The sequence below is a fragment of the Triturus cristatus genome, chromosome 7 (genome assembly GCF_964204655.1).
Source record: "Triturus cristatus chromosome 7, aTriCri1.1, whole genome shotgun sequence".
Classification (NCBI taxonomy): Eukaryota; Metazoa; Chordata; class Amphibia; order Caudata; family Salamandridae; genus Triturus; species Triturus cristatus.
In genome coordinates, this window is record NC_140590.1 from 746281746 (window position 1) to 746308493 (window position 26748).

At 49.1% G+C, this 26748-nt stretch overlaps 1 protein-coding gene across 2 annotated transcripts in view; it reads left to right on the plus strand.

Annotated features, from left to right (window-relative positions):
- DNAH17 (dynein axonemal heavy chain 17) overlaps positions 1-26748 on the plus strand; it is a 14992541-nt gene that overhangs the window by 3655001 nt on the left and 11310792 nt on the right. Inside the window, exon 23 of one of the 2 annotated variants that reach the window (XM_085617471.1) lies at positions 12785-12806. The exons of the other annotated variant lie outside the window; for it this stretch is intronic. Coding sequence (XP_085473597.1) covers positions 12785-12806 — 22 coding nt within the window. The remainder of the gene's footprint in view (positions 1-12784; positions 12807-26748) is intronic. 2 annotated transcript variants of the gene reach the window in all.

The window sequence follows — 26748 nt, forward strand, 5'->3', positions numbered from 1 at the left end:
AGTGGGATCTAACCCACTTAATTTCTGCTCTCGGGCTAAGGCAAGTCTTTCTTTGGCGAGGGCAAGTTCTTCCCGCTCGATCCTCAGATTGACTTCCCTCATCTTCGCTTCATGCTCCCTTCTCCGAGGGGACGTCATTCCTCTCTGAGAAGATGCCTGAGAGACATGTGTACGAACAGATCTGTTAGAGCCTCTGGAGAGAGACCTAGCTCGTCCGTTCCCAATGTTAGGCCTGCTTGAGCGTGGGGCCGGGGCTCCCCCGGTTCCATTCTCATGCCTGCTTAAGTTGGTCCTCGTAAGCCTGCCGACTACCACTGGACCGTTGTTTGCCTCGTCTCCTGATAACTCCTCCTCGTCTTTCTCCTCTGTATGGAGGTCGAGGTCCGGGTCACCAAGGGTTCCCTCTAAGGGAGGCATGTTCCCATCAGCATTGGGGGGACCTGTGTTAGAGGACCTCCTAGCATCGTACGTCTCTAAGAGACCTATCAGAAATGCGATGGTAGGGTTAGAACCCTGGTTTAGCTTCCTGGAGGCACACAGTTGTCTCATCTCCTTGAAGCTAAGAGCTGCATATCGTGACACGACCTGTGGAGGGTCACTGACCACTAAGGGAGTCTCTGCAGACTCTCCGTGGACCGACATGCTTTCTAGTGAGGTGTAAGTGATGCACCTACCTACACTATTTGTTTACCTACTGATCCCTTGCTAAGAGTTGTAGTCAGGGTGTGCTAAGTCCTATTACACTACAACAGCTGGTTCAGTAGAACTCAGAGTATTCTAAGTTAAGTTATATGTACCTGGGTACTTATGTGATCTTTCACTTTGATATTCTTAGGATACGTGTGTGGTAACCAACAGCAAGCTCAAATCCCTACCGCTGCTCACCAATGTGAGAAGTTGGCCTGATATGTAGTGCTCACTATTCTAGTGATCACTGTGTATCATTCCAAACGACCCTTATTGATGATTGGTTGTAAGTCAACCTTATAGACCAGCTATCCTAGTAGCGTGGATACGAGCAGTCTTTAGGCTAAACTCTAGAGGGCGTGTTAAGCCAGCTGTTTACCATCACATATACCCCTTGAACACCAAGTGAAAGGACACCACACAAGCTGTTATGAAAATAAAGGATATTTATTTATAACAAGACTACCCTGGCTCTTTATGAGTCAGAGAGCTAAGCACACTACAAAACTCTTAGGAGAATACTTCTGGTTGCACAATTTACACAAGCGCCCGGAGGGCACGAAACCATATACACTGCAAGTGGAATGGGAAAGGTTAGATAGTTTAAAGTCACTGATTCCGGAGGAATCCGATCAGTGGGACTAAACGAAAAAGGAACTGGACACTTGTAGAGTGAACCTACGGTGGAGCACCGAGATGCTCGAGTTACCTAGCCCAGAGGCTGCGGCTGCGTGGGGTTCAGCAAGATGTCGGGAGTCCTTGTTGTAGTCTCAGGAGCCTGAAAGAAGAAGTTGCTGGCAGGCGACCAGTGTCGATGTTCAGAGAGATCCAAGCCTGGATCGGTGATGAAGGAAACTTGAAAGCAGAGGGGACTCAGTTCTCAACCGCTAGCCAGCGATCGTGTGGGTACCAGGAAGGTACCGGCTGAAGTCACCTCGCCCAGGTGAGTGGATGACGTCGGACTCGGCTGTTCCTTGGACCAGGAGGCGCGGCGGCGACCCGGAGGGAAGGCGAGCTATCCCACGAAGGTATCTGCTGTCGATGATGCTGGGCCCAAGAATGGGACAGCAGGTCTTGGCAGTGGCAAACCCACGCGGTGGAGTCAAGATGGCGTCGGGAGTGGACCAGGAGGGTCCGAGGTACTCCTCTGTTGAAGGGGAGCAAGAGCCAGTCTGGAGCAACCAGACCAGTGATGAAAGTCTGTCGTGGTGCGTCATGAAGAGGGCCACAAGCCGGTCGGCGAGTGGTCGGACAACGCGGTGAGCAACAAGGAGCAGAAGGGCCCCCACGCAGATCTCGTGGATGCTGGGGAGGCAGACTTCGGTGCTGGAGCCGCTCAGGGTTAGGGCTTCTCAATCCCTAGGTGCACTCACTCGAGGGTCCCTCGGTGGGTGTGCTAGATAAGCGTCGTGCAGGTTCTGAAGATGGCCGGCCCCGCAGGTCTCGTCACACCTACGAATCTCAGCTGGGCTGATGATGTAGGTAGAGGTCAGAGATGGCAGGGAACCCGGGTCTCGTCGAGCTGGGCAGTCTTGATCCGTGGAAGAGACGTACAGCAAACCGCAAGCGCTTAGGTGGTGCCTGCTGGTGCAGGGTGGCTACTCCTTAGCCACAAGGGAGAGTCTTCAGAAATAGTCAAGAGTTCCTTTCGTGGAAAGTAGTTCAAGATTCAGAATTATCCAATTTGGGAAGGGGACCCGCTCCCACCTTTATTCTAGGAAAAAGGGGCTGGCCCGTGACTAGGTCCTACCTATGGGTGGGACCAGGTGGGGGGTGGTTACACCCCTATCCTTTGTCCGGCTTCGCCCCAGCTCAGGGGCTGGTGTGCCCCCGAAACTGGTTTGAGCCGGGCTATGCACAGTGAGCACCGGGGTGCCACTTGCAATCACCTTCCTTTCAGCCCTGCCTACCTGGGATACACAAACCCTGTCTGGGATGGTGCTGACACCGCCCTCGACAGGAAACCCTTTGTCCAAGCTCCCCTCGCTGGAAGGTCTCCCAGCAGCAGGAGGTCAGACTTGTGTCTGGTGGCAGCATCCATTTTGTGATGCTGAGGCTTGAGTCAACTTTAACCGGGGTTCAAGGTTACTTCCATGTCGTGTCCCTCTAGAAGGGTGGAATGCTAACCCCGTCGCCAGAACTGGCGAGGGGTTCGTATTCCAATTCGTATGACACCTTACTCGACATGTTTGGGTGATGCGATGCCAAAGTTAGCAAATAACCGCGAGGATTATAATGCACTTTAAGGTAGTTGGCCCGCGTCACCATGGAACGGCTATTAGGATTTGGCTCCGCAAGCCGTCGACGGGCTCAGCTCGCGCCAGAGCACCATCTCACATGATTCCCAGCACTCTGCCTTCAGGATTGATAAGGCCTGCCATAGGAGTGACTGACAGGAATCCATGCGTCCATTTTAGGGTTAGGTATAGGAATACTACACCTACAGCAACGGGTGATTACACCACCTTGCCCCAGCTGTCGTGCAGCCAGTTGTGTCAGATTTGGGCGGCCATCCAGGGGTGGCACAATACATGCTGCAGCCCCTGGTAGGCCCTGGGTACACCGATGCCCTGGATACCTGTGGTATGCTGATACAGGGACTGATAAGGCGGCCCAGTTCCAATTAGTGGATGCACCTAATGTACATGTGTGTTAATTTCGAGAGAGAACAGCTAGGCTGTGGGTCTGATTGGCAGGCCCGCAGCCGGGGAAAGTCGTAAACCAATGAAGCAAAAGCAAAAAATCTGGGTGATCATAGGATTGCAGACCCTACTCTCCTACAGTCGCCACGCCTGGCTGAGGTCCACGAGTTTCTCCGGGGATGTCCAGACAACCCTCATGGACATGCCCTTCGATGGCAGTCACCTTTTTGGTGACAAAGCGGATAGTGCTCTGGAGCGCTTTAAGGACTCCAGGGCTACGGCCAAGTCCTTGGGCCTCTCGGCCCCGCGCCCGCAAACTTCCGCGTTTTGCCCCTTTCGTGGCCAAGGAAGGGGCGCCCCATCACGTCCGTCTAGCCACAGGCCGCAGAACCAGCCTCAACATGGTCGCGGACGTGGATTCCGCCGAGGCGGAGCAGGGGGACAACGAGCCGGTCCATCCACATCTACCCCAGCAGCATCCGCCTCAAAGCCCTCCTAGTCCGTGCTTTCAGGCCCATTCCACGCCAGTTGGAGGCAGAGTTCGCCATTACCTGCTCCACTGGCGTACTATCACATCGTACAGGTGGGTGCTGCAAATCGTCCGAAGGGGCTACTCCCTCCCCTTCGAGGCGACCCCTCCAGCCATGCCACCACAGTACCACCGCATGTCGGGGGATCACTTGCAACTTCTGCAGGAGGAAGTTACGGCCCTCTTGGCCAAGGGGGCCATCGAGCGCGTTCCTGGCCCAGAAGTAGGTCGGGGTTGTTACTCCCACTACTTTCTGGTTCCCAAGAAGGGCAAAGGGGCCTACGCCCTATCTTGGACATCAGGAGCGTCAACGCCTTCCTCCGGAAGGAGAAGTTCAAGATGCTCACCTTAGCTCAGGTTCTGGCTTCCCTTGACCCTGGAGACTGGATGGTAGCGTTGGACTTGCAGGATGCTTATTTCCACATCCCCGTCCTGCCGGCCCATCGGCGTAACCTGCGGTTCACGGTAGGCCACGAGCACTTGCAGTTTACCATGCTGCCCTTCGGCCTCACCAGTGCCCCTCGGGTGTTCACGAAAGTGATGGCGGTGGTCGCAGCTCACCTGCGCAGATTAGGGGTTCCAGTCTTCCTCTATCTCGACGACTGGTTGTTGAAGGCGGGCTCGCCCCAGGCAGTGGTCTCCCACCTCCAGACTACGGCCGACCTCCTGCATTTGCTGGGGTTCTCCATCAATGTGCCGAAGTTGCATCTGAGTCCTCCCAGAAGCTCCTCTTCATCGGAGCGGTTCTGGACTCTGTGCAGTTCCGGGTCTATCCTCCGGAGCAGCGGGTCTGTGATATTCAGGCTCTGATTCCAATCTTTCGGCCTCTATCTCGTGTTTCGGTCAGGTTGGTGCTGCGACTTCTGGGTCTGATGGCCTCCTGCATCCTGCTGGTACATCACGCCAGGTGGCGGATGCGGGCTCTGCAGTGGTACCTGAAGTTTCAGTGGGCCCAGCATCGGGGCAACCTGTCCGACCATGTCTTGATCTCGGAGGGCACTGCAAGACAGTTGAAGTGGTGGCTCACGGACCGCGATTGGGTCAGTGGCAGATCCCTCTCCCTACCCCAACCGGAGCACACGGTTGTGACGGATGCGTCCCTCCTGGGATGGGGGGGCCACGTGGGAGAGGCGGAGATCAGAGGCCACTGATCTCCGGCGGAGTCCCGGCTCCATATCAACCTATTGGAGCTGCGGGCGAACCGGCTTGCACTGAAGGCATTCCTTCCCTCTGTTCGGGGAAGTGTAGTGCAGGTGTTCACGGACAACACCACCGCCATGTGGTATTGCAACAAACAGGGCGGGGTGGGGTCGTGGACCCTTTGTCAGGAGGCTCGGCGCCTCAGGACATGGCTGGAACATCAGGGCATCACCCTTGTGGTTCAACACCTGGCGGGCTCTCTGAACGCCAGGGCGGACGAACTCAGCCGCCTGTGCATGATGGATCACGAATGGCGTCTGAACTCGGACGTGGCGCAAGGCCTCTTTCGGCAGTGGGAAGAGCCTTGGTTAGATCTATTCGCCACCGAAGAGAACGCGCAATGTCAGCTGTTCTGCGCTTTTCGTCGCGAGTGGAGTTGCGGTCTGTTGTACACCTTTCCGCCTATACCACTTCTGCCCAGAGTGCTGAAGAAGATCAGGCGCGACTGGGCCCAAGTCATCCTTGTGGCTCCGGATTGGGCACGAAGATACTGGTATCCCGAGTTACTCAGTCTGTCAATCGATCCCCCGATTCGACTGCCTCTTCAGGAGGACCTTCTGTCGCAGCAGCAGGGGACGGTCCTCTGCCCGAACCTGTCCAGCCTCCACCTCCATGCGTGGAGATTGAGCGGCGGCAGTTGATGCCATTTGACTTGCCTCCTGAAGTCTGTGATGTTATTCTGGCAGCCAGGCGTCCCTCCACGAAATCGGTATACGCCTGCAGGTGGAACAAATTTGTGGCATGGTGCACAGCAAAGGCTGTGGATCCCCTTTCCGCCCCTCTTTCTGAGGTTCTCCTCTTCCTTCTTTCCCTGGCCCAGCAGGGCTCTGCTCTGGGCACCCTCAAGGGATACCTTTCGGCTATTTCTGCCTTCTTACGGCTTCCTGATCAGCCTTCTCTTTTTAAATCCCCTGTTGTTTCTCGATTCTTTAAGGGCATTACTCATATGTTTCCTCCTGTCCCTTTCATAATGCCTCAGTGGGATTTAAATCTAGTACTGATCTATCTGATTTGCGCTCCCTTTGAGCCACTTCATAATTGTCCCCTTCGTCTTCTGACTCTTAAGACTGCTTTCCTGGTTGCCATCACCTCTGCTAGAAGGGTGAGTGAGCTCCAGGCTCTCTCTTCTAAGCCTCCTTTCCTTCCTGTCCATCCGGACAAAGTTGTTCTCAGGACTCGTCCTTCCTTTCTCCCTAAGGTGGTAACTGCCTTTCACATCGGCCAGTCTGTTACACTGCCCACCTTCTTTCCGCCTCTACATCCCTCGAAAGAGGAAGAGAGGCTCCACCGTCTGGACCCAAAACGGGCGCTGTCCTTTTATCTGGACCGCACCAAACAGTTCCGGGTGGACGACCAACTCTTTGTTGGCTACGTGGGTGCTAAGAAGGGGCGGGCGGTGCACAAGCGAACCATCTCTCGGTGGGTCATTTTGTGTATCAAGGCCTGTTATTCCTTAGCTAAAAAGGAACCTCCTGTAGGGCTGAGGGCCCATTCCACTTGGGCCACAGCGGCGACCACTGCCCTGGGCCAGGGAGTCCCCTTGCAGGACATTTGTCAGGCAGCAACGTGGGCCTCGCTGCACACGTTTGCCAAACACTAGTGCCTGGACGGCCAAGTCCGGAGAGACGGCTTCTTTGGTGTTCTGTTCTCCAGGACTTTCTGGTGTGATCTTGGTTCGCAGACCCACCACTGGGGTTGGTATTGCTGGGGTATCTATTCTAAGGTGAGGAATCTAATTAATGTGTTTCTTTCAGATGAACAAGTTATTTACCTTCGGTAAAGATATATCTGTAAGAAACATTAGTCAGTTAGATTTCTCACCGCCCTACCCATCCTCCCCGTTCTGCGAACCGATATCTAGGGTTGAGGTCATCCCTTTCAGGGCCCTAGATTTTTGGCACCAGTGTCGGTCTCTTGCATGGCTCTGCGTTCCTGGCGCGGAAAGCTAAGTACAAGAAGTGATGTCAGCGCGCGAGGGCGGCATCTAAGTACTCCGACAATGTCATCCCGACGACGGAAGCTGAGCCGCAGAAGGACGCCTAGTGACGCGCAAGGGTATTGCTGACAAAAAATCTTTCTGGATCCAGCCTGACGCCTGGGGATATTCTAAGGTGAGGAATCTAACTAACTAATGTTTCTTACAGAAATATCGTTACCGAGGGTAAGTAACTTGTTCTTTAAGTCAAACAAGGGAACCCACAAGGTAGATAAGGACCTTGGGTGTCAAATTATTAACAGAAACAAAGGTCCTTAAAAAACAAATTACAGTTACGATAAATATAGACTAGAATTAGCGCTATATTAAGTATGTCCAGCCGGACAAACAATTTAATGAATCAAAAAATGCAAAACGAATAAGAGCACAGTAATAGAGTGGGACACAGTCCTGCGTCCTACACACACACAAAAGAATAACATTTGGACAAATAACATTTCAGGCAAGATGAGAGTAGCTTGTAGCCAATAGTAATAATTAGGGCAAGCTTTTAAAGAAACAGTAATTGCACTTGTTTTAACACAGTGGATTGATGTGCATACTGTTTAAACAAGTCGACAACGTTTCGGTCCTCTTTAAAACAATACAAGGATCATCATCAGGACAACACTCTGGAGGACACTCTGAGCAGAACATCAAATTCTTGCCACGAATTGGAACTGAAACAGTCAGTAGTGGAGCACATTTTTCATATGTGGGGCAGACCCATCTTGGATCTCTTTGCCTCCAAGACAAATCGGAAATGCCCAGTCTATGCCAGTTGGGATCCAGAGAAGGGCTCTTGGGGAAACGCCTTCATAATGACATGGATGGGGATTTTCGCATATGCTTTTCCCCCCTTTCTGCTGCTCCCGAGGCTTCTAAGGAAAATGAAACTGGAACCGTGCTGAATGATTCTCATTGCCCTACGATGGCTGCGTCGCACTGGTTCACAGAGCTTCTCCTACACTCAGAATGCAGTCCATTTTGTCTCCCAGTGTCTCCAACTCTATTGACTATGAGCAAGGGCCAAATTCTCCACCTGCATCCAGTGCCTCTGCAGCTTCATGCCTGGCTTCTGAGCTCACTGAATTCAAGGAGCTAGATTTACTGCAAGACTGTAGGGATATACTTGCAAGAGCTCCTTCTACTCTAAAAGCATATTCTCTGGAATGGAAACGTTTCTGTCCTTGGTGCCTTGATAATGATGCACATTCCCAAGTCTGGACCCTTGTTCGCATCTGTTTAGCTGCATATGGCCGCAATCTCACCTTACAGACGTTCTACTGGCGGTCCATCTCTCTGCTCTAACCGTTTGGTCAAACAATTTTTGAAAGGTCTCTTCAGAGCTTTTCTGCTCATTAGAGCTCCTCCCCCTGAATGGAGGCTTAATCTGGTTCTGTCTCAGCTCATGAAACACCCATTCGAACCTGTGCACAAAGCTGACCTTAAATATCTTGCCTGGAAAACTGCTCTTTTGTTGGCGCTTACCTCTGCTAGGAGAGTCAGCGAAATTCAAGCATTTACTATCTAACAGCCATACTTAAGGTTCACCAACGACTATGTTCTCTTAAGAACAAATCCTACATTCATTCCAAAGGTTCCATCTTCTTTCCATCTTAATGAGCCCATTATTCTATGCACTTTCTTTCCCAGTCCGTCTGCCCTGGCTGAGGAGGCCCTACACACTTTGGACATTAAAAGGTGCCTTGAATTCTACTTATTACGAACTGTATCCATCCAGAAGTCGGATCAATTGTTTGTATCTTATGGTGGTCAAAAACCAGGTACAGCTGTGACGAAGTTCACAATTGCAAGATGGATTGCATCAGCGATTCAATTTTGCCATCCTAAAGCTGAAAGCCCTCTGTCCATGCAGCCTAAAGCTCATTCCACAAGGGCTGTGTCATCATCGGCAGCGCTTTTTGCCAGAGTGCCGTTGGAGAAGATTTGCCATGCTGCAACATGGAAGAATGTGCACACATTCACATGGCTTTACTGTCTAGATCTGGCTACAGAAGCTGAGTCACCAGTTGGTCAAGCAGTGTTACGCAATCTTTTCAAATAAGGTAAGCCTCTTTCGAGAGGTAACTATTGTGTTCATGCTTTTGAATGCTGTCTCTTCTAATTGTTAATGTTTCTGATGTCTCTCATATGATGCGGCATATGTTAAATAAGTATGTTTACAATTATATTGCACAAAGTGTTTAATGTGATCTGTATAATACCCACCATCTGCTAAGGAACTATGAGTTTTTACTGCTAACTATTCTCATTCAGGCATGTGAATCTATGAAAGATACTGCAATACTGGATAAGAAAACGAGTTACTTACCTGTAACTTCAGTTATCCAGTATTGCTATCTTTCATAGATTCACATGCAACCCACCTCCTCCCCGGAGAGGCTTCCCCTATTACTATGTTATACTTAGTGTCACTTGTGCTACGAAAAGCTGAGGGACTTGCCTCTCTGTGGAGTGTACTAGAGGGTGCTGAAGCCTGATAGGCTGGGTTCCAAATTTGGTTCTTTTTACAAAAAGACAATGATAGGCTAGTGTAGTGACTTTATGGTCCATTATAGCCTATTGTATGATATTTTATTACTATTATGTATATATTTTATTTGTACTGTGAGACTCCCACCTCGATGGCGGGGATGATTCAGGCATGTGAATCTATGAAAGATACCAATACTGGATAACTGAAGTTACAGGTAAGTAACTTGTTTTCTTCTACCTTCCCCTGCTTGAGTTCAGCTGTGCAGCAGGAGGGCAAAGCAGTGTCTGTGGTAGGCAGCAGCACTAGCTTGCTGTCAGATCATGAAAGGCTGTAACTGTGGGTACAGGGGGCTCCTCTAAAGGGCACCATGTACATGTGATCATACCTCTAACACCGGAATCGGTTTTAGGGTATGATTCCAACATGTTTGATACCAAACATAACCATATAGTTAGACATCTTATATTGACCGTTGTCCACTATATGTCTTAAATTGGGTGACCACACTTTCAAAGCCTGTAGAATCGACTCGGGGGTTTGCAGGGGTGTCCTGTTCATGCATCGGGCACCCTCACACTTATAACTAAGCGCCCTGCCCTCAGGACGGAAGGGCATACCATAAGAGTGACTTATAGATTTGAAGTGCAGTGACCTCATGGGAGGTTCAAGCACCATCTCACACAGGCTGCGTTGGCAGGCCTGTAGCCAGAATTGAAGTGGACTCTATGGGTGGCACAATACATGCGTCAGCCTATGGGAGACCCCTGGTGTACCTATACCCTGGATGGCTTAGTATCATACACTAGGGACTTATAAGGGTACACCAGTAGCCAATTGTGGAGGTATCAAAGTGCTTACCAAAGCTAACCCTGGGCGGAGAACTACGCTACGCTCACGAAGTTTACGTAGTTTGTGCTACTTCGCGCTACTCGAATTGCATGTAGCACAGTGCAAAATCGCGTAGCGTAGCGGGCATTTTTTGCTCGCTCACGGTCCTCAACGTCAAGATGGCGACCGCAAGCGAGCAAAATGACATCCTGGCGAGACTTTTTCCTCGTTCGCGATCAGCAACATCAAGTTGCCGATCACGAGCGTGGAAAATAAACCTCCCGGCGAGATTCTCAACGCGGGGAGGTCAGGTTTCTCATTGCGAGTGGTCGCCTATGCTCGCGACCGCTCGCAATGAGAAACTACCAGTCCGCGTTGAGAAAGCTGCCGCTCGAGTAAAAACCTACACGAGCGGCAGAAAACCACCGCTTGCACTGTGCAAGATGCCGTTTGCAATGATTGCACAGTGCGGACAAGAATCCGGCACTGTGCAATCACCGCGAACAGCGTACTACGCAGCTCGCGTAGTGCTACGCGTATCTCGTGTAGTGCGAAGTGCGCTTTGCGTAGCTACGTGTAGTGCTACTACGCGAACTACGCTCAGGGTTAACCAAAGCCATTTTTAGAGAGGGAGCACAGATGCTGTGGTCCTGGTTAGCAGCATCTCAACAAAATACAGTTAAAATATCCTGACACCAGGGAATAAGTGGGTTAACCATACAAGAAAGATCCTACTTTCCTTCACTTATAAATACCATTCATTGTATAACGACCATACACCAATTTAAAAGGTAAAATCTAATGAGTGAAAAACAGGTATGAAAGAAAGCTATGCATTTGTGAAATGAGCCCAAGAACTTTGTTTAGTAGTAGTGATTAATTGTGCGACTTTGATTGTATGGGTTATCCATAGTATCGTGCGATTCAGAGGGCGGTTTGCAAAATAACATTCATTTGGATGACAAAAATGTGTTGAGCTCAATAAATAGCTAATGTTCCTCTATGCTTGTATCTCAAACTTCTACTGATCACGTACTTGTGTTAGTAGGCTAATTACCCGTGACAGGAAATGTTCCTAAAGCAACTTGGAGACACACATATTTTTCTTCGAAATTTCAGTCTTTCGCCTCTGTCATTGACATTGGGACCACCCCGGACGACGCAGTATGATTGAACACTTTTTTTCAAGGTTGGGTATAGTTGGGGAAGGAAGGCTTTGTAGAAGTCAGCTGCGAAGCCATCTGGGCCTGGGGCCTTATTTTTTTTAGCGCTTTGACTGCCATTTCTATTTCCGTGGAGTTGATTTCCTGTCCTAGTCTTGCAGTGTCAGCTTGGTCTAGTTTTGGTAGTTTCAGCCTCTCTAGGAATTTTTTGCAGAGCTCCTTGACGAGCGTCTTTTGGTTCCTATAGAGTTCTTCATAGAAGTCTTTGAATGTCTTGAGTATCTCTTTGTGTCTTGTGTGTGATTTGTTGTGTTGATCTGTAATTGATGCGATCGCTACCTGGTTACGCTTGTGTTTTAGGTATGATGCTAACAGTTTCCCTGCTCTGTTCGACTCGCAGAGGTTGAGTGCCTTGCATTTGTCGAACCACATGCCCGCTCTCTCGCTTATGATCTTGTTATATGCGTACTTCTGTTGTGGTAATGCGTAGAGTGTTGTGTTGTCTTGAGTGTTTATATGTTCTAGTTCTAGCTTTTTAATATCCTTCTCAAGCTGTGTCAGTTGGAGTTTCGCTTTCTTGTTTATTCTTGCATTGATGTTTATTAGTTTCCCTCTGATGGTTGTCTTTAGTGCCTCCCATAGGGTGTTGGTGCTCACCTCACTATTGTCATTATGGGTTATGTAGTCCACTATGGCCTCCCCAATTTCCTTTTTGTTGCCAGGGTCTCTGATGGTGTCGCTCCTAAAGCGCCATCTTTTCAGGGCTGTTTCTTTGTGTGTGCCGCTGAGTTTTAGACTAATGGCTGAATGATCAGAGACCAGTCTTGGTTCGATAGTCGACTCTTCGATCATGTGTGTGTGGGTCCCTGAGATTAGGATGTAATCTATCCTCGTGTATGACTTGTGAGGGTTGGAGTAGAAGGTGTAGTCTCTTTCGGTTGGGTGTTGTAACCTCCATGCATCTTTAAGGTTGAATTTAGAGCATACATTTAGTAGTGCTGTGTGGGACCTGGTAGGTTGAAATTTGCATGTGGATTGCCTGTCTATTAGAGGGTCTAGTGGTAAATTGAAATCCCCTGCCACGATAATGATTTCATCTTGTGGTAGTTTGTCTAGGGAGTCGGATACCTCTGTCCAGAATGAGTGGTCGTCTATGTTTGGGCCATATATGTTCGCTATGTGCAGTTTTTCTTCTCCTCTGGCTAGGGTCGTTACTAGCAGTCTGCCCTCTTTATCCTGTGTGTGTGATACTATTGATAGGCTCGATCCCCTTGATACTAGGGTCAACACTCCTCTTTTCTTGTTAACTGCAGGTGAGCTTGCGCTCTGCGCTATCCATTTGGCTCTGATTAGTTTGGCATCTTCCTCCTCTAGTTTCGTTTCTTGTAACAGGACTACATCGCTCTTGGTTTTTGTTAGGTAGTTTAGTATTTTCTTGCGTTTAATGGGGTGGTTAAGGCCCTTGACGTTGAGTGATGGTTTTTTTAGGTCTGTGGTTAGTGTGAGAGTTTTGTTACCGGTCATCTATATCCCTGTGGCGCGGCACTCTAAGTGGTCTAATCTCCAAGGACCCCGGGTTTGCTCGTGTCTCTGCCCCGCTTTATTTTTCCTAGAGCTGCACGGGCTAAATGTCAAATGTAAATGTCATGGTACTTATAGAGCGCACTGTCACCAGACGGCCACCTTGCGGTGTCGCCTTTGCGGTTTCCTGGCGCTGATACTCATACCGCTGTGGAAGCCCTCCTGGCTTTCCCTGTGAAGTGTCCACTCCTGGGCACCCCCAGGGTGAAGCCAGGCATCCTTAGCGCTGTTGGGGCCGGTGTGGAGGCTAAGCAAGCTATTGCCCAGAGTTGCAGCGTGGGGCCCGTGATTAGAATAGGCACCAAGGCGAGAATAGACAGGTCCGAGGAAATTGAGCCCGAGCCCCGCCGAGGTGGGAATCGAACCCTGGTCCCTGGCCAGAACTCTGCTTCAGGGTCTGCCGCTCTAACCATTGAGCCACACTCCTCCACAGGCTAGTACATTGGTCTTCATTTGAGTATGTGTCGTTTGGGATAAGGAAAGGATGAAAAAAGAAAAGAGTGAGGACCTGAGAAGTACTAGGTTTAAGATCCCCCCCCCTCCCCTCCCCCTTCTTCATTAGGATACGGAAGGTGCGACGGCAGGATCGCCTTTTCGCCTCCCGGAGCTTGTTGTCTCGTCGTTCCTCGATGTTGCACTCTTTTTGTTGTGGGATCGGTCATGAGGTAGCAGATAGTGGTTCTTGAGTTAGATGAGGTTGAGGTAGATGTGTTGCGCATTGTCTTTGGCATTGTCTTTGTCTTTGTTTATCGTTTTCGTCGCTTTTACTTTTACTCTTATTCTTAGTTTACCTGGTGTCTCCATCATTGTTGTGTTCTGGAGAAGGGCCTCTTTTTGCTGAGCACTGTAGAGCTGTGTCCATGGGTAGTGACATTGGGCCCTCTAGGTATTTGTGCAGTTCACGTGGATCCGTGAAGATGTGATTTTTCCCTTTGTCTATTATTTTAAATCTTGTAGGGGCAATGAACGAAAATTGAATGTTCCTGTGTTTGAGTTTCTGGCGAAGAGCGAGGAATCCTTTCCTTGTGTCCACTGTGGGCTTTGAGTAGTCTTGGGTTAGGATGATTCTGTGGCCCTTCCAGTTGATCTGTTGGTTTTTCCTGGCGTAGTTAAAAATTTCCTCCGTGTGTTGTGATCTCAGGGGCCTGCATATGATGGGTCTTGCATACTGGGAAGTCTGTGTTTTGGCCGCCGGTATTATGAATGCTTTATCTAGCTCAAATTGGCGGTTGAACTTTAGGTTGGTGAGCTTTGGTATCAGGTCCTCCAGGAATGCGGAGCAAGAGCCTGCCATATCCTCTGCTCCTTCTGGGATTCCGAGTATACGAATGTCCCCCTTTCGGTTTTTATCTTACATTTCCGCTGCTTGCTTCTGTAGGGCAGTCGTGATTTCCGTTAATGATCTTCCTTCTTTAACCATGACATGTCCTGCATCTTCCGTGTCGCTAATTCTCTGCTCCGCCGCTGCTAGTCTGATGTTCACCGAATTCAGGTCTGCTCTAACCGCCACAATCTCTAATTGGATTGTTTCAGTGGTGAGCTTGGTTGACTTCGCCAAGTCGTGCACCTCTGCTAGTTTCTTAAGTATCGTTTCTAGCGTGCTATTTATGTCTGGCCTCTGTTTGATTGGTGAGTCCGATGTCTGTGGTTCGCCCTTACTTTTCTTCTGTTGCTGGTGTAGCCTGGTTTCCCTGTCCGCCATGTTTGTCTGTCGTCTGTTGTCGCCTATGCCTCTCTCTTGCATCTTTGGTCCCCCTTGTCTCGTGTGCTTGACCTGCGTTGCTTGCTCTTTCCTTCTTACTTTTTACTGCTCAGGGTGTAGTATGTGTTGGCTCTCTTTGTGCGTTAATCTTTCTGATTTGTTGGCTATCCTGTTTTTTCCCGGCTCTCCTGTTTCTTCCCTGCCTCCTGTCCCCTCCGCACTGTGACGCTTAATTCCTGGGGTACGCCCCAAAGACACTTGTATTGTCCGTTCTAGCCTGAGCACTGTGGCTCCTATTGTTCCTTAGCTGTTGTAGTGCTTCGTGGGAAGTGAGGGGGGTCAGTGGTACTGTGCCCGGGGTGGGGTGCAAGAGGTCGGCCTAATTAAGCTCTCCCACTTTCTCCTCTGCTATGCTTGCTTATTTGGTAGGCTTTGGCCATCTCTCAGCTTTTGTTCTCCTTTTTGCTTTCACTTCTTTCCGCTCTGTCATACCGAAGGAAGGTAAAGACCACCAACACCCAGAGAACTATAGGCCCATATCACTTATCAATGCCGACTGCAAAATATATGCCAAAATACTAGCGGCCAGACTGAACCAGCTCCTGCCAAAAATAGTAAGCAACACCCAAGTGGGATTCATGCGAAACCGAATGGCAAGCGACAACACACGGCTATTCTGCCATGTACTGGAACAAGTCTCAGGGAGCCAGACACCGGCAGTGGCCATAGCATTAGATGCAGAGAAAGCCTTCGATTAAGTGTCGTGGGATTTCCTAGAACAATGCATGTACAGTTTCAATTTGGGGAAAGATTTTATCAGAATGACAATGGCTCTATACCAGTCTCCCACGGCCCGCATCGCAATAAATGGCTCACTCTCAGACACATTTACACTACAACAAGGGACCAGACAAGGGTGCCTACTCTCACCGTCACTCTTCCTCCTAGCACTAGAACCTCTCATTAAGGACATAAAAGTAAATGAAAATATCAAGGGGATAAACTTTAGTGGAATGAACATAAAACTGGCAGCCTACGCAGACGATATCCTGATAATGACAGAGCAACCTCAGACATCAATAGAAGCACTAATGTCCACGATAAAAGAATACTCGGAACATTCAGGGTACAAGCTTAACACTGACAAATCTGAGTGCAAGCCGCTGAAAATCTTCTGCTCCAGAGAAGTCCTGGGAAATTCAGGGCTGACCTGGCAGACCAACTATATCAAATACTTGGGTATACTATTTGGTAGTGACCTACCAACCACAATACGACACAATGAGAAACTTCTACTGATAAAGATAAAGAAACAACTAGAGGACTGGTCACCAAAATTTATGACATGGTGGGGACGAATCGAAACACTAAAAATTATGATCACACCCCTGGTAAACTACCTATCGGGGATGATCCCCATCTTCCTAACGGATGATTTCCACCAAAGGGTAGATAAATTGTGCACCAGATTCCTTTGGAGGGATAAGAAAGCGAGGATAAGCATAAAAAACTAAGATTACCGAAAACACAAGGAGGGGTGAGCCTGGCGGATTTCAAGCTCTTCCAACTTGCCTTCATTGCCAAACAAGGCATACAGTGGGTAGATCAAACACCGGAATACACACCGGTATGGTACCAAGTAGAAAAGTCCATTCTGAACAACCTGAACCCACTAGCCCTGCTAACAGCAAACACATACCCACATGCGCACAACCCAAAACTGAGGAACACCAAAATAGCACTGCTAAAACTCGACAGTAGAATGGAGGTCAGCATCAAAGGATCAAAATTAGAAGCGATTTGGGGGAACAACAACCTTAAATACAGAGGTAAAACCCTAAGATTCGACACTTGGATAGAGAAAGGCATCCCGCACCCGCACCAACTAGAAAAGGGAAAGGCGCCAATCACATTCGCTGAATTGAAGACAACCCATCAGTTAGAAGACCTAGACCTGTACAGGTTTCTAAAGATAAAGACAGCCATAACGAAATCAAAACTAACAGACACAACGCTCTCGATACTCCAATATGTAAAGAACATAAACAAACTAGGTCACCAAGCATCGAAAATTTATAAAACACTAAGACAGCTCAAACACAATCTGAATAACAAAACAAAGGGATACTGGGACACACACTCACAACCCCCAATCAAAGAACAGGAGTGGGAAACTATATGGGCATCAGCCACACAAAATAAAATCACACCTGTTCTCGCAAAAACCAAATTATGGCTCCTTCACAAAACTTTCTGGACCCCAGTCCGACTACACACACTAGGCCTAAGAGATAACCCAGCATGCTGGAATTGTGGCACGGGGAGGGGAGATTTAGAGCACCTGATCTTCCAATGCCCAAGGCTCAAGATCTTCTGGCATAAGGTTATGGACTTTATAGACAACGTTTTTAAGTGCAAAATCACCAGGAACTTTGCCTCACTCATCACAGCGTTCATTCGAACAGACCTCCCCACAGAGGGAGAGAGAGAACTGAACAGACCTCCCCACAGAGGGAGAGAGAGAACTGCTGGACCTACTTCTAACAGCGGCAGTCAAACTCGTGCTAAACAACTGGAAAGACTCCTCAAAAACATCCTACAAGAGCTGGCTCAACTGGATTACTTACCTTAGAGGAGCAGACAGCCTAGCACTGCAATACACGCCATGGAAGGCGTCTTCCAGAGGTCTATGGGAAGCGCTGGACAAAGCGCTATTTCCTCATGATCCACCATAGGAAACAGATACAGTCAGATGCCAAGGCTAAGGCCTGAATTAAAGGGCTACCTAAGTTCTGAGAAAAGTATGCGATCGCGCTTCTTTCCTATCTTTCTCCCTCAACTTATTCTAATCTATCCTATACACTCCCACCTTAGGAACTTTCTCTTCACTATATGAAACGAGCTAACAATGGGGGAACCGACCTAAAAGTAACACTATACTAACAAGAATACCATGTAACCTAAGGGCGACCCCGACAGACAAATGATATGTATGTCATGTATATGTATAAAATACCTAATAAAAATACTATAAAAAAAAAAAAACTGTAAAATCCAAATTCATAAAAGCACATCATAATCCAAAGCATAGCAATACTAGCTCATGAAACATTTTTAAAACCAATAAGCTCAACGATAAATTAACATTCTTTGGAATTCCCAAATTGGCCCTACTTGCGTGCAAAATTTCTTCCACATAATCCACACAGAGGTCAAAGATTTGTCCATGTTGTGGACAATTAGATCATCTGTACATGTTCTGAGGATTCTTAGGGGTTCTTAGTGCTGCCTAAATCTCAGATGGTGGCAAATCATTTGTAACCATTGAATGTCAACTAAGTTTGTGCCAGACTGTTTGTCCTAGTGCAAACTCTCTGGAATTTCTAACCTATATTTGAATTTGTATCAAAACATCTAAATATTGTTGGAGCGAAATAGTTTAGCTCCTGCTAACAAATATATCAATCACCTTTTGCATGATTTTTTGTATATTTTATTTTTAAATGATTGGATTGATGTGGTTTGCATGTGGACATGACTGATACAGCATGAGTGAGTTGTTCATTGTAATATGTATTGATTAGTAACAATAATATTATGTTTTGGATTTTTGGATTAAAAAAAAAAAGGAATTTCAGTCTTTCTGGGTATGTGGGTAGCTGTAGTATTTTGGCACAGGGTCAGGGAAACTTCATTCAACCTGAGCCAATTCTGAAAGCTAAACACCCAGGGGAGTCCAGGGTGTTTGGACTTAGGTGGATCCCACCACTAACCCTTACCCATATTTCCATGGGAAACTCAACCTTTGGCTAAAATTACAGACTCTTCTCAAGTTTCTGTTGGGAAGTATCAAATCTGTGAGTATTCACTAATGGCCTACCACCAAGCGTTCTGACACTTAACCGAATAAAAATAGTACCCACTTTTTGGCTGGGTCAATCGCCCACGAAATTAATGTATGAAATCTGTGATCATATGTAGTCAATGTAATATCTTCACGTGGTCACTGGCTTTGCTAGTTCTTGATCTGAAAGAAACAGTTAGTTATTGATTCCTTACCTTAGAATTACCCCCAGGCGTCAGACTGGATCTGGAAAGTTTTTCGTCAGCAGTACCTCTGCACGTGGAAAGGTGGTGTTGGTCAGCTCCGCATCCGTTGTTGGCGTCGTGGTTGCCGGGACGACGTCAAGGTAGCTACTGTCTCTTTCCGCGCCAGCCAGCGCAGATCCGGAGTGAGCGGTACCTCCAGTCACATTTTGACAATATTTTAGCAACTTTTGTCGATGTCTTTTTGAGTCCTACCAACTCCTGGTGCATATAGGGATGCCCGGCTTCACGGCTTGTGGTTCCCGTACCCGAGTGATGTCGGTGACGTATACGCACCGTGTGTGCCTCTTTCGCCTGGAACGCGACCATGACCCCAAGTCTGACTGCTGGACTATGGTCCCGAAGTCTTTGCGGGAGCGGTCCCGAAAGCTTCATGAGCACCGGCAGTCAGCTCCGCGCCGTTCGACGTGCCAGTCGCGAGGGAGGTCGAGGGACCTGTCACGGAGCCATCACCACTCGTCATCCAAGTCTTTGCACTCGGGGTCAGGTAAGTTGAAGCACAAGAAGAAGTCGAAGAAGCCTCGTCGCTCTTCGACTTCTCCCCGTCGTTCAGCTGACATGACGAGGAATGCAGGCGGGGCCCCTCCCGCCACTCCGCATGCAGAGCCTGAAGGGTTTCCCAGGACCCGGAGCGACCCCTTCCCAGCTTTGTCAGTTTTATGAGGCGATGCATGCCATCTTTGGGCAGCTCGACTCCGCTGGCACGCCTTTGGGCCCCGCGGACTCAGTTGGGGGTCCTATGCCTTCTCCGCCGGCAGCTCCGGCCCTGGCGCTGCAGGGCCCCCATGGATCCAGGCCTGGATCCGGATCGGCTTCATTACACCTCCACCGGTGCCACTTCCTTTGGCACCTCACCTGCACTCGACGCCGGTTGTGCCCCCGGCCGGCGTTGAACCCGGCCTCCTTTCTGATGTGGACACGGAGCTATACCGGCGTCACCCGGCGCCGGATCCGGCACAAAGTGGTGTTTTTATGCCCCTGTTAATTCCTGAAAAGAGAAAGGACAGGGGAACCCTACTCACTAACGGAACCAGGGTAATTTATATAAGGGGAAACAACGGTTCCTGTGGACTCATAAAAAATGATTCAAGCAATATAATTTGCACAATCGCAATAAAAAGAGGGTAGAATAATGTCAGAGGGCAAGGAACCACCAACACATTTGTACAATTATGACTTGTTTTATAAACACAACAGACTTAATATATACATTGTTTAAATTTACAATAGAACAGATATTTGTGCACTGTGTCCCAAAGTGAAAAATGGAACCTGATCGTAAGTGACAGGGTGTATATTTATATACAAGGTTTCCATAAATCTTAAAAGGCGACCATTCTTGTATAATTTCTTTGTAAACAGCAACTGTATATAATAAGAGACGCTGGCCAATGGTTCGCTCTTTCAGCTTGTCGACGGCGTTTCGACCCTCTATCAGTACGGGGTCTCCTCAGGACTAGTGATGCAGGGACATCTATAATGAAATAATAAGAGCATAAGGCCCATGTACCGGCACAAATGCCAGAAATAAAAAACGGGGGACATGGAGTGTGAATTACCTGGATTGCTTAATGCGCAGCCTTATGAACTAGTGATGTGCCACAAGTGAGAAGTGAAAGGGTATTACTCACAAGAAACAGTGACAATGCACTATTCTACCCTCTTTTTATTGCGATTGTGCAAATTATATTGCTTGAATCATTTTTTATGAGTCCACAAGAACCGTTGTTTCCTGTTAATTCCTGGGCTCCCTTTCAGGCCAGATTGGCACACAGAGGACGAGGAGGAGGACTGGGAGGGGTCAGGTGACCCTTTGACCGACCAGCTGGAGTATGACCAAGACTGGAGAGAAGACCTGGGGGATGCCAGTGGTCTTAATACCTCCCCTGTCCTTTGCATATTGTCTCTTCCTACCGTGGCTACGGAGGAGGGAGCTTCCTATGCAGTGGTGTTGCGTAGGGCGGCCAATGCTCTCCCCCTCGAGCTCCCTACAGTGGCAGTCAGGACTAACCTCCTGACAGAGGTGTTTCAGCCGCAAGCGAGATCTTCGGAGCCCATGCTGCCATTTAATGAAGCCCTAACCGACGTCCTTTTGGGCATCTGGTCCAGGCTCAACACTGGGGCTTTCGTGGTTAGGACCCCTCTTTCCTCTCCCAACACCCCACCCCTGAAAGCTTGGTGGTCCGAGCCTCTACTTCCAAGAGCGCATTCCTTAACGCTCCACTAGATAGGAAATCCAAGATGCTGGATCATTTGGAAAGAAGATTTTTTTCTTCCGCCAGCTTGGGACTGCGGTCAGTAAACACTGCATGTCTGTTGGGTCGTTATTCCCACTCTGTGTCGGACACGGTTGCGCAAGTGCTGCCTCAGTGTCCAGAGGAGGCCCGGACCGTACTCTCCCAGGATGTTGCCGCCGGGAGGGACGCAGCAAAGTTTACCATCCGTTGTGGGCTGGATACCGCAGACTCTCTAAGCAGAATGATTTCCACGTCGGTAGCCTTTCGAAGCTACACCTGGATGAGATCGACTGTTTTTTCTGGGGATGTCCAGAACACCCTTATGGACGTGCAGTTTGATAGCCGTTGCCTTCTTGGCAACAAAGCAGACAACACTCTAGAGCATTTCAAGGACTCATGGGCTATGGCCAAGTCCTTGGGCCTCTCCAGCCACCCTGCGCAGTCTGCTTTTTAGCCACAAAAGGGGTTCCGCCCAGAGCCACAGGCCGACGCAAGTTACCCAACCTTGGTGCGGCTGGGGATGTGGGACACCACCGCCGTGGTTCTGGGGGCCAGCGGGCGGGCCAGTCCACCAATCCCCCTCTGCTTCCACTTCCAAACCTTCCTAGTCTGACATTTCAGGCCCATCAATCGCCAGTGGGCAGCAGGATCCGCCATCACCTTCCCCACTGGCGCACCATCACGTTGGAAAGGTGGGTATTGCAGATAGTCGAAGCTACCCCTCCAGCCATGCCACCTCGGTACCATCGCATGTCGGACAATCATCTGGGCCTTCACCAACAGGAGGTCACTGCTATCCTGCCCAAGGGAGCCATCAAGCACGTTCCTGCCCCAGAAATAGGTTGTGGTTGCTATTCCCACTACTTTCTGGTACCCAAGAAGGACAAGGGCCTGCGTCCTATTTTGGGTCTCAGGAATGTCAACCGCTTCCTCCGGAAGGAGAAGTTCAAGATGTTGACGCATGCTCAGGTCTTGTCTGCCCTCGACCCGGGAGACTGGATGGTAGCGTTGGGCTTGCAGGACCCTTATTTTCAAGTCCCCGTCCTGCCGGCCCACTGGCATTACCTGCGATTCATGGTAGGCCACGAGCACTTTCAGTTTACCGTGCTCCCATTTGGCCTTACCAGCTCCCCTCGGGTGTTCACGAAAGTGATGGCGGTGGTCGCAGCTCATCTGCATAGATCAGGGGTTCCAGTCTTCCTCCATCTTGACGACTGACTATTGAAAATGGGCTCGCCCCAGGCTGTCGTCTCCCACCTCCAGGCTACGGCCGACCTCCTGCACTCGCTGGGTTCTCCATCAATGTGCCAAAGTCACACCTGATCCCCTCTCAGAAGCTCCTCTTCATCGAAGCGGTTCTAGACACAATGCAGTTTCAGGTTTATGCTCCCGAGCAGCGAGTCTGGAATATTCGGGCTATGATTCCGATCTTTCAGCCTCTATCCCTGGTTTCGGTCAGGATAACAGGCCTCATGGCCTCCTGCATCCTGCTGGTCGATCAGGTGGCCAGGTGGCATATGCGAACTCTGCAGTGGGTGCAGCATCAGGGGAATCTGTACGATTGCGTTCGGATCTCAGAGGGCACTACACGACAATTGCAGTGGTGGCTCACAAACCAGGATTGGGTCAACAGCAGGTCCCTCTCCCTTCCCCAACCAGAACACACAGTGGGGATAGACACATTTCTTCTGGGAAGGGGCGGCCACATGGGAGAGGCAGAGATCAGAAGCCTCTGGTCTCCAGCAGAGTCCGGACTCCACATCAACCTTCTGGAGCTTCGGCGATCCGTCTTGCACTCAAAGTCTTCCTTCCCTCTGTTCGGGGAAGAGTAGTGCAGGTGTTCACGGACAACACCACATGGCTCCTCTGCTAGAAATCCTGGTATAGTATTTGACCCAGCCCTCTAATTTTTCCACTCAAATTAAGCACGTATTGTCTCTCTACTTCACCACATTTAAATCTTCAAGAAAGCTGCTGCACCTGTTACCTGAGGCTACGCAAAAACGGTGGTGCACACAAACAGTCTATTTGGGACTTTTTGCTTTCCTGCTTTTCTAATTCCAAGAATTCAGATCGTTCAAAATGCAGCAGCAAGACTTTTCCATGGAGTGCCTCTTTTACAGTCTGTTTCACCTCATCTGAAGTCAATAGATTGGTTGCCAATTTCTAAGTGCATTCTGTTTAAAGCCCTCACTTTGGTGTTTAGAGCTTTTGCAGGTGAAGGCCTATCCTATCTGAGAAATAGACTCCGTCTCTATTAGCAATGCGATCGCTTAGGTCTAATACTAATAACCTTCTTCTGATGCAGGCCTTAAAAATTTTCAAGATTAGACGGGGAGGCAGTTCCTTTACATCTCTGATATCCAAACTGTGGAATGCTTTCCCAGTTAAGCCCTCTAGGGTTGCTTTGGTCTCCATTTTAAAAAAGATCTAAAAACCTTTCATTTTGATAAAGATTAGCCCCCACTGTGCGCTGTTATGCTTCTGGTGAGTAGCTGTGCGCTGCACAAATGTCTTTCATTGATTGATGGAAATTCCGCGCCCATAAGATCATCACTTCCAAGCACTCCTACACTGAAACATGGTTTAACCTCCAAACATCATTTATGTCAGATCTGTAATCCAACACATCTATCCGCAGATTCCTTACCTTTGAACTTCCAGGCGTCAGGCTGGATCCGGTAGGTGGTGTTGGTCGACTCCACGTGACGTTGACGGCATCGTGTTTATTGTGACGTCCGCTGTGAGAAGTTGGCCTGGTATATGCTGTCCACTAGTTATAATGGGCAGCTTGCACCAGTCCAAACGACCCTTATTGATGATTAGGTTAAAGACAACCTTTATTGAAAGCTATCCTAGTGATAGCTATGGAGAGCAGCCTTCAAGCTAAGTCTCTTTTAGGAATGTAAAGCAGCTTGGTTTACCAGATTATAACCTCCTGAATGAGCAAATGAAAGGAGAATCACACCAGGTATATATATATATATATATATATAATATGAATTTATTACTAAACTCTCTCTAGTAACCTCTTTATGAGATTAGAGAACAAGATACACAATATTAAAGCACTAGAACGACAGTAAATAGAACAATACACAGTGGGCCCCAGCAGGAGACCAAACCATATATTAAGAAGGTGGTATAACAACCCCGACTTGACTAGACGCAGTGCCTAGGGCACGTATAATCGCTGGGACCCCAAGTAACCACCCAAGGTAGTGACACAGGCGACGCATGGGGGACGCGTGCAGTGTGAGAACACAGCCGCGAGCTCTGTACAATCCTATGGGAAAGTTGCAGTTGGAATTTTAAAGATTAAGGACACTTAGGAGAAGACTTTGAGCAAACTTAGAAGGTTCTAAGGCCAGCACCCAGGTGAGCACTGGAGTACTCGTGTTACCAAACCCAGGGAAGCCGGGTGCATAGGTGTCAAATGGTGTCGGGAATCTTCGTCGTTTTCAATGGCGTGAAGCTGCAAAGTGCTGCTGCCGTGAAGAGGAAAAGTGTCTGGTGTGATCCAAGCCTGGATCGGAGCTGAGAAGAACCTGAAAGGAGAGGGGACAGAGTCTGGGTCACTTGCCAGTGACCAGGGGCACAATAGACGAATGCCCACCGATGTCGGGTGTTGCAGGTGCGTAGAAGTGTAGCTTGACTCTGCAGCTATGGGGACCTAGAGACATCGACGACAACCAAAGTCTGCAGGCGAGCTGTCCCACATAGAATGTCGAGTGCTGGGGGTCAGTGTCTGGATTGGAGACCAACAAGCCTTGGCAACTGCAACCCATGAGGTCAGAGAAAATATGCTTCCGTGTGGACCAGCAAGGTCCTGTGGTCTTCCCAAGCAATGGAGAGTCAGGGCACGTGTAGAGCAACCAGGAAAGCCCACTGAAAGTTAAAGTACCCGTGTCAGGGACCCACAGGTCGACAGACCAGGGATCGCAAAGGGACCTCGAGAGGAAACATAAAATACCAGCCCACTGAACACTTGTGGAGGGTAGGCCAGAAATCTTCAGTGGAATCGCTGCTCGGGGTCGGGACTGCAAGTAGCCCAAAGCACACCCTCAGGAATCGCGAAAAAGCATATGCTGCTGCAAATGTGCACGGTGTCCAGGGGTTCAGGTTGCAAGGTCCCCACGAGGGCTGCGGGTCTCAGGTTTGCTCAGAGCACTGGTCGGCCTTGGGGAAGCTTAGGAACCTACCTCCTGTGTTGCAAAATCTTCGGAGTCCTTCAGGAGCTGCGTAGATGCAAACCGGTCAGATGCGTGTATGGTGCCTGCCTTGCAGGGGAGTAACTCCTTTACACCAAGGGAGATTCTTCGGTCATCCAACGAAGTGTAGATAGTTGAAGTACTTGGTTTCTGTAGCAGAGTTTCGTCCAGGTAAGTCCTGTAGTCAGGGGTTCCTACTTTATACCCAAGGAAGGGGTGGGACAAACTCTGGGGACCCACCTATGGGAGGGTCAGGACAGAGGGGAGGCTACACCCATGTCCTTTGTCCAGTTTCGTGCCAGAGCCGGGGCTGATAGCCCCTGCAACCGGTTTGAGCTGGATTATGCAGAGGGACACCAAATGTGCCCCCAGTGCAGACATCAAAGCACTCTCAGATTGCACCCACCCAGCCCAAATACACTAAAGCCTGTCTGGGAGGTGGTCTCACCTCCCTGTGACAGTAAACCTATCGTCCAGCCTCCCCTGCCAGAGTTTCGTCCAGCAGCAGGAGGGCAGATGCGTGTCTGTGGCTGCCAGCATCCATTTTGTGATGCCAGGGTTCTGTAAAGCTGGTACTGGGTGTACCGTTGTAGTCATATTTCTCCCTCTAGTATGGTGGAATCATACCTCCCCCGCCTGTTACTGGCGGGGAGGTATTATTCCAAGGTGTTTGACACCAAACACGACATGTTTCCATGCAGCCGTTTTAAAATTAGCATTTACCGTGAGGTTATAAAGCACCTAAGAGTTTGTGGTTGGCTGCATCACAAACAACACCGGAATAGAGGTTCCGAAGGCTGCAGAGGGGCTCTGCACATGCATGGGCACCCTCTCACATAAAACCCAGCACCCTGCCTTCAGGATTTGTAAGGCCTGCCATAGGGGTGACTGATAGGTTTATATGTGCAGTGATTAGGATAGATATAGTGAACCTATATCTAAGTAAGGGGGGCATGCACCACCTTACACAGGCTGCTGTAGCAGACCTGTTGTGTCATTTTGAATAGTCTTCCAGGGGTGGCATAATACATGCTGCAGCCACTGAGAGGCCTCTGTGGTACCTATGACCTGGGTATATAGGATGCCATATACTAGGGACTTATAAGGGTACCTCAGAATCCAATCTGTGGTGTACCTAAAGTACATGCAATCAATTGAGAGGGAAAGCAGCTAGGCTGGGGTCCTGGATAGCAGGATCCCAGCCAGACTAAGTCGAAAAACAGTGAAGCATCAGCAACAAAGTGGGGGTAACTATAAGAAGCAGATCCTACTCTCCTACATCCCCGCCCCAAACGTAAGGACATTAACCTAACCTTGACCAGTTGAGTCTTCTTGTTCTAAGTGGAAATATCTGGAGAGTCCATCTGCATTTGCATGCTTACTCCC